This window comes from Geospiza fortis, unplaced genomic scaffold (assembly GCF_000277835.1).
Source record: "Geospiza fortis unplaced genomic scaffold, GeoFor_1.0 scaffold373, whole genome shotgun sequence".
Taxonomy (NCBI): domain Eukaryota; kingdom Metazoa; phylum Chordata; class Aves; order Passeriformes; family Thraupidae; genus Geospiza; species Geospiza fortis.
The window spans coordinates 374738-382521 of NW_005054518.1; the positions used below are offsets into that span (position 1 = coordinate 374738).

Consider the following 7784-nt stretch of genomic DNA (forward strand, 5'->3'; position numbering starts at 1 on the left):
CAGGAAAATGGTTTTTTCCGTCGGCCTGGAAATGAAACAATCGACGTTGTGCGGGCAGGGCTTCCTGCTGCACACGAACACGGGGCTCACCTGGAAGCCGTAGAGGAAATACTGCCCCACCAGGAAGCCAACCTCAAACAGGGCCCTGACCAGGAGCTGCAGGACGTAAATCCTCATGAGCCCGTCCTCCCGGATCTGCCGCCGGCTGTCGTGCTTGGCTTTGGCAGGGCTCTGCTTCTCCTTGCTCTCCCTGACGCTCTCCACCTCGATCTCCGGGTACATCATGGGATCTTCCTCGTGGTCACCCTCAGCTTCCTCCAAGCCCCGGTGCTGTTTCCAGCGGATGGGCAAGCTCCTCCTCCTGGCTCTCCTGCTGGCCTCGCTGTGCTCCACCATCCTGGCGATTTTGTGGATGGCATAGCCTAAGTAGAGCACCGAGGGAGTGGCCACGAGGATGATCTGGAACACCCAGAACCTGACGTGCGACAGAGGCGCGAAGGAGTCGTAGCAGACGTTCTCGCAGCCCGGCTGCTCCGTGTTGCACACAAACTTGCTTTGTTCGTCGTAATAAATGGATTCTCCTCCCACGGCAATCAGGACAATCCGAAACACAATCAACACTGTCAGCCAGATTTTGCCAACAAAGGTTGAGTGGTTCTGGATCTCCTCTAACAGGCGGGTCAGAAAGCTCCAACTCATGGTGGTCAAATGAGTTTATCTAAAAAAACAAACAGAAGCCCCACATATTTATGAGTTTATCAGCTCGAGCCTCAATGGTTCAAACTCAACTTGACCTTTACACCCAACACCCCTCCATGTTTATGAGCACCACCTGCTATCGGGATCCAGCTGCCAGAATTTGCTTGAAGATCCTACGTCCCCTCCGCAGGCTTTTGAGGAATCTGCTGGAAGAAAAAGTAGCAGTTCAGTATAATTTCATTTATAGTTCAGTACAATTTCATTTTAAAAGTGCTCCCAAAGCTAATCCCCAGCCCAAGACAGACACAGCTGCACTGTATGTCACAGGTTGACAAAAACATTTAAAGTGGAAGTTGAAGACTCCAAAGCACAGTGGATGGGAAGACAAGCACCCATGAGATTTTTGGGTGCTGTTGGCCACATTCCACCACTGACAAGAGGATTTATTCTAATTTGTTAAAGCCTGGGCTGGTAATCATGGTCTCAGACACAACCCACAGGACACACTGCTGTGTCCAAGGGCAGTACCAGTTCTCCTAGTTCAGGAAGGGATGGCCCAGCCCACCTGTGATGCAAAGGCAGGACAACCTGGTGGCCTGAGAAGTGTCATCCTGCTGGGCCAAGGAACTCCTATCCTGTGGATGGATTTGGGTCCAGCCCCTCTGGGAGGCTCAAACCCTTCCTCCCAAGGTCAGAAAATATTTCAGTGTGGATTTTGTAGTGAAAACCTGGTTAGAAAGAGTTACCTGTCAAAACTTTTAGAAGAGCAGTGAGTGGAGGGGGGTGAGGGGAGAAGGGAGGGCGCTGGCAGGAGCTGAGCGAGCGCCGGAACTGCTGGGCCTGGCCATGCTCCCGAGCGGGGCTGGCACAGCCTGCCAGGGGCAGCCCTGCCAAATTCCAATGCCTGCAGAGCCCAGGTTGCCCAGAGAAGCTGTGGCTGCCCCTGGATCCCTGGAAGTGCTCAAGTGTTCAAGGTTGGAGTGGGCTTGGAGCAAGCTGGGGCAGTGGAAGGTGTCCCTGCCCGTGGCAGGGGGTGGCACTGGATGGGCTGCAAGGGCCCTTCCACCCCAAACCATTCCAGGACTCCAGGATAAATTTGCAATCCTAACAGTAAAAATCCCAGCCTTGGAAATTCCAGTCTGGCAACCCCAGCAAGACTGCAGGCCCTCCTGGAGCTCCAAGGAGTGAAACTGATAAAACACTGTTGGACACTGTTGGAGTAACAGGGGATGAGGCATCTTTCAGACTTTTGATGATGTCAAGCATCAGTTTGACACAGAGATTATTAAAAGAAATTATTACATCAGAAAAACATTTGGTGACAGATTTTGAACACAGAGCTGGACAAATCTCCAGCACTCTGATCTTAACCTGAAGAAATTCTTATCTTTAGAATAAGAATTAAGAATTCTTATGCTTAAGAATTCTTATTCTTAACCTGAAGAAATTCCAGGAGACTGGAGGAAAACTAATTCTTGGAACTATTCAACTTCTTCCACATAACTACAGAGTTGTTTATAAGCAAAATAATGAAATGTGAGGAGATGCAAGCAATGCAGAACTAAAGGATATCAATGTGATCTCCCTCTGGTGGAATTCAGCATTTCACTGAAAAGCCAAGAGCAGGGATATAGTGTGGATGGGCTGTGCAGGACATTTGATTTATCCCTTCATGACAGTGAGAAAAAAAAAATAGCACAGGAGAATATAAAAAAAGGCCATATTAAGTGATCAGAAGTAACAAAAGTCTTGACAAATGATTCCCATATTAGGTCCAAGATCAGTTCCATAATTACAGCAGCTCTGAAAATCCCTGGCAGCCAGGCTGATCATCCCAAGCTCAGCTGGGAAATGGACCCATGGGACACGAGTTTGCAGGCTGAGAACTGGAGATGAGAGTTACCAGTACAGGAAAACAAAGATTGCTGGGGAGGCTGGAACAGCCCCACTGCCTGAACCACACTCAGGGCAGCTCAGGCCCAGCAGAGCAGGGTTTTGTAACAGGGGAAGAGGTTGCTGTGGGTGTTCAGTTAACAGGGAAGGGAATGAGGCCCCTGAAGGCTCAGGGTCTCAGGGAGAGCTGTTGATAGAGTGCAGGGGATGGATGGAGCCCTGGCTGTGTCACCTGCAATCAGCAGCCAGGGGGGTGATCTTACCTCCTTGTTAGCGAGACAGCCCCGGGCGCCTGCGGCTGCATCCTTCAGCAGTTGCTCCAGCATCAGAGAGTGCGGACAGGAGGCTCAAAACCAGCTGAGGGACAGGGAGGATGCCTAAAAGTGAGTGATTTACAAAGATCAATTTGTTTAGTTGGGAAACATAAGAGGAAAATGAAAGTGAATCCCAACAGTAATGAGCTGGGATGATGATGTGTCATTAAAATGACCAATTAGGACAAAAATCCCCAGCCCTCCCTCAGGTGGACAGGCCACCTGCACTCAGCCCTGAAGAAAGGCACGTTTGAATCAGATGTGTTCCACAGATAACAGCTATCAGAGGTGCATGCAATCCTCCCAAGGCTTCCATCCAAGCTCTCCCTGCTGCCATCATTCCATAGAGCACTGGCTGAAATCCCTGCTGCCAGCATTCCACAGAGCACTGGCTGAAATAACACATTTTTAACAGGCAAAGGGACCAGAGGTTCCAGTCCCAGAGCAGCCCCTTCCTGCAGCAAGGGCTTGGCACCCCCATTTCAGAAAAGCACCCAAGAGCAGCTCTGCCACTCGAGTTCTGTGTTAGTGGAATGAGACAGTGCTTCAGACACCCCCCACTCAGATTTGGGGTCCAGATGAGGGGAGTGAGTCTGGGGGTCCTGCATTGCCTAAGAAGGGCAATGGGCAGCAAAGGCAGGTGAACCCCACATCTGGAATAGGAGGTTAACAGAGGGGAGGAACCCCAAAACCCCTCTCCCACCACACTGCTCTGCCCATCTCATCACCCTGGGCACCAACAGGACAGGCATGTCTCCCCCCTCATGATTCATCAACTAAAAAAGAGACAAAACCCAAAGGAGTTTAAGAGGCTAATTCTTATTTGCTGAAAATGTCAGGGCCACACTTTTCACTGAAAGCAAACTACTAAGTAAATTTGAAATTAATTAAACACTGTTGCCAATGTAAATTTGGAGTAACAGCAGGAACCAGCCTTTAAATTTTCATATACTGTCACATTCCTCAGGAGTTAAGGACAGGGAAGTTTGAAATGAGTGCAGATTTCAGTAAGAGAATCTTTACTTTTAGACAAGCTGCTGCCTCCCATCTAAGAAATTTCTTCAAGGTACGTGCCAGCTTTTCACAGTGCATTTTCTACCTGCAGACAGGTACCAAAAACAGCACAGGAATCATTCCTGTGATTCCCAACCTGAATTCCAGCAGTTGTATCAATGCACAGAGTGCCAGACCTATGTACAGACATATGTGGGGCTCCCACAGCCCTGGGGTGCAGGAGGATTTACCCAACCTGTGGTTAACAACCAGGACCTGCCAATTAATGGGTCCTGGCTGTGGAGCTCTGAAGCTGCCCAAGAGCTGATTCCCTTTGCCAAGAAAGTGTCACTTTGTCCATTTAGTCCTAGTCCTGACTGCTGGGACAAACACAGGAGGACCCATGAGCAGGCAAAGAACTTCCTGGTCTTTAAGGAAATGTTTTGGTTCAAGCAAAATGACAGTCATTAAGTCTTGGAAAGGTTCAGCCCATGCAAATTCAATGCAGAACAAACCCAAGAGCTTCCAAGTGGAATTCCGGTGGTGTCCTTCCGTTCTGTGGGATCAGCCAAGGTTAGAGGGGCACATTGTGCCTCTCCTCCTGTGTGCTGCAGCACCCAGCCACATCACAGCAACCTTCACCCAACGTACACCCACGCTCCTGCAGCTGCTGTTTCTGGCAACATTTAACTCAATAATTTTCCAATGTTTGAAAGAAAAGTCTATGGACACTGACACGCATCTGAGAAAGGCAGAATGTCAGCAATTTCAGCTAATTTAAGTCATGCCAGAAAGTGCATTTGAGAGAGACTTTCATTTCTTGTATTTGTCATAAGTTCATTTCAGCACTTCCAGCCGAAGAGGCTCCTTGGAGCGGGCAGGATCCACGATGAAATATCAGGAGGCTTATCTCTGACAGTGGGCTGGCTCCTGAATTAAAGCTTTGCAGGCTCTGACATCCAGAGACAATGAAGAATAATTTGGAGCAGGTACATGGGGAAAAAAGAAATCAGCTTCAGGTGAAGAATTTCTGGAGTTAACACAGCTGCTGTTCACACACAGCCAGGGAATGGCCCCTCAGGTGTGCCCCCTCCTCTACCCAGACCACAGGGTTTGGCTAAGAATTTAAACATTTTAACATTCAAATTTTCACTTCCTTTCAGCTTTCTCCTCAAACAGACAACTTCCTGCTACTCAGAGTGGGAAGACCTGCAGTGTGGAGCAGTATTATTGTAAAATGCTCCAAACCCAGCCATTGGATGGGACAGCTGAGGTGTGGCAGGGACAACAGTGGGGCAGGAGGAAACTAAAACTGCTCCAGCAGTGTCCCCATTCCGCTGAGATTGAGAGCACCTGGAGGGCAGGACAGCCAGCACCAGGTGGGTGTCAAGGCAGCCTCATTCCGGGCTATGAAATCCCAAACACCTTCAGAACCATCTCCTGGCCTTGTCTTGGCACAGACTGGGCCCAGCCCAGCACAAACTGGAGCCCCTTAGCAACAGCCCAGCACAAACTGGAGCCCCTTGACTCCAGCCCAGTCCAAACTGCCCCAGCCCAGTACAAACTGGAGCCCCTTGGCCCCAGCCCAGCACAAACTGGTGGAAGGTGTCCCTGCCCTTTGATGGCAGGGAGTGGTGCAGGGTCCCTAAATTTTCGTCTTCCACCAGCAGCTCCTCAGACAAGGCTTCTCTGAAGGCTTCATAGCCTCAAGGCAGTTGTTAAGGAGAATGAATATATCCACAGAAGACTTTTTTCCTCCCTAAATTATGTCTTCCCAGGTCATGCTAATGAAATTTGATTAATTTATTAATGATTTATTTGTTTTGTTTTGTTTTTAAGCAGTTTAAAAAGACATGTGCTGAGCAGGGAAAAAAAAAAGAAGAAATGCATGGCAATTCTGTTGTTAATCAAAAGAGGTTTCATGCTGCATGAAAGTGAAATTGGGCCCACGGGCTAATTAAAACAGTGTTTGAATTAGGATGAATGAATAATTAGCATTATTCACTCAGATCTCATTTACATTGAAAAGTAAGAAATTACATGATTTACAAGTACTTTTGAGGAAGCAGAGGGGTTCCTTTCTTTTTTTTTTTAACCTGGAAAACGAGTAAGACTTTACTGCTCAAGAAAGCAGAGAGCTGTGGCCAGACCCAGCACTGGAATGGTGCCTGAATCCCGTGTCACCATTCTGAATCCTGAATCCTGGTGAGTGTTGTGCTGATGCCACCTGCATTCCCTGAGCAGCAATTCCAGTGTCCACTGCTCTGAGTGACACAGGAGCAAGGAGGTGGGGATATCCCTGGGATAACACAACTATCACCCTTCTATCCTCTGTGAAGGAAGTGGGTTCAATCACCACCAATTTTACTCCTGTTTTCAGCAATAAAGATGAAAAGGAATAAGAAGAGTGCACTGAATTTTATTTTTAATCTTATAGAATACTTGAGAAGGAAAAGGCTGGGACTTTTTGGAGAACACACAGTGCTCTTTCAAATAAATCCTCTGTCATCTGGCAGGGCTCACGTGGCAACAGCACAGAATGGTTTGGAAAAAGCCACAATGTCAATGTCAATTTGGAAACCATTTCTGAATGGTGCCTTCCAATCCCAGGCATGCTAACAAGGCTCTGCTGATTCCCAGACCAATCCCCCGAGTCTACAAAACCCCACGCTGAATGATGAGACCACAGCTCCTATGTGGGATATAAATAGAACAGGAAAATATGGGTAAGAGGTAGGGATATAATAAGATTCTTGCGCTGTCAAAAAAATCAAGATGTCAAGTACGTATCTTTTTGAAAATCAACATATACCCACTCCAGCATTCAGCTTACAGATAAACTGGAATTTGCAGCTAAGACATGAACCTCCGGTCGCCTCGGCGTGCCCTCTAGGTACTGCTAACATGGGAAGCCAAGTGACAATTTTAGCAACACTCCCCCGCAGTGACAAAATTCAGATGAAATCACGACGTGTTTTGTGCTGGCCCAAACCAGCTTTTACTGCACCTCCAGCAAGAGTGCTGCTGCAGGAGGCAGCGTGTGCAGGGCAGGGCAGGCACCCTGGAAATCTCAGAACCCAGGAAATTCCTCTGGCTGCCCTGCAGGACTCAGGACCCTGACAGGGGGCTCAGAGTCAAAAACACCTGTGCCTTCGATTTTAGCCCTTGGAAAAAAACAATTACCAACCTTATATGAGGATTCACAAGTAATGAAAGTTTAAGTAGAATGATAGTTTGTTACAAGATAGAAAGGTAGGATTTTGAGTTTTTAGAATGGGGATCAGAAGCCAAGATGGAGGGATTTGGGTGTGCCTTGTCCTTCCTTCTTCTTCATATCCTCCATCTTCTGGGTGATGTTGGCACTTTTAGTTGGTTTAGAGTACAAACTCACTGTTTAACATAGGTGATGGATATTGGGAAATTATTGTCAATAATGTACATGCAGTTTTTAGTATAAAAGATAAGACCAGTGTGCCTCAACCCAACCTGCCAGACAGACCTCAGTGGGCCAGAGAAAGAATGTTATAGATAAGAAACAATAAACAACTTTGAGAACGAGAATAGAAGAATCCTGACTTCTTCTTCAGCTGCCAGGCTGGGAAAAGAGATTGTCAAACACATTTTGGGGTCATCCTGACCACAGAGACCCCCGAGACCGGCAGGGACAGCGGGACCACCCCAGCAGCACCAGGACAGGATGAGCTGAGCCTGACCCGAGTTCATCTGAGAGCAGGAGCCTGCAGTGCTGACAGGCTCCACGGTGTAAGAGCCTGAATGAGAGATGCAGGACTTCAGGTGGCTCTCCAAAATGCAGTTTATTGTATCCAAAATGCAGTTTATTGTATCCAAGACTTTCCAGCAGTCCAGGGTCATGGGTGACAGAGC

The 7784-nt window shown here is 48.0% G+C and overlaps 1 protein-coding gene across 2 annotated transcripts in view; it reads right to left on the reverse strand.

The window, feature by feature from the left end:
• GJC1 (gap junction protein gamma 1) overlaps positions 1–2970 on the reverse strand; it is a 3888-nt gene extending 918 nt beyond the window's left edge. The window contains exons 1-3 of one of the 2 annotated variants that reach the window (XM_031063639.1): positions 2856–2970; positions 833–902; positions 1–718 (exon numbers count right to left, since the gene is read on the reverse strand). The exon at positions 1–718 is cut by the window's left edge and continues 918 nt beyond it. In XM_031063639.1, the coding sequence (XP_030919499.1) occupies positions 1–699 (699 nt within the window). In that variant the 5' untranslated portion in view covers positions 700–718; positions 833–902; positions 2856–2970. Of the gene's footprint in view, positions 719–832; positions 906–2855 lie in introns of both variants that reach the window. The other variant, XM_005429004.2, reaches the window with a different exon arrangement.
• Between the last annotated feature and the right edge of the window lie 4814 nt (positions 2971–7784).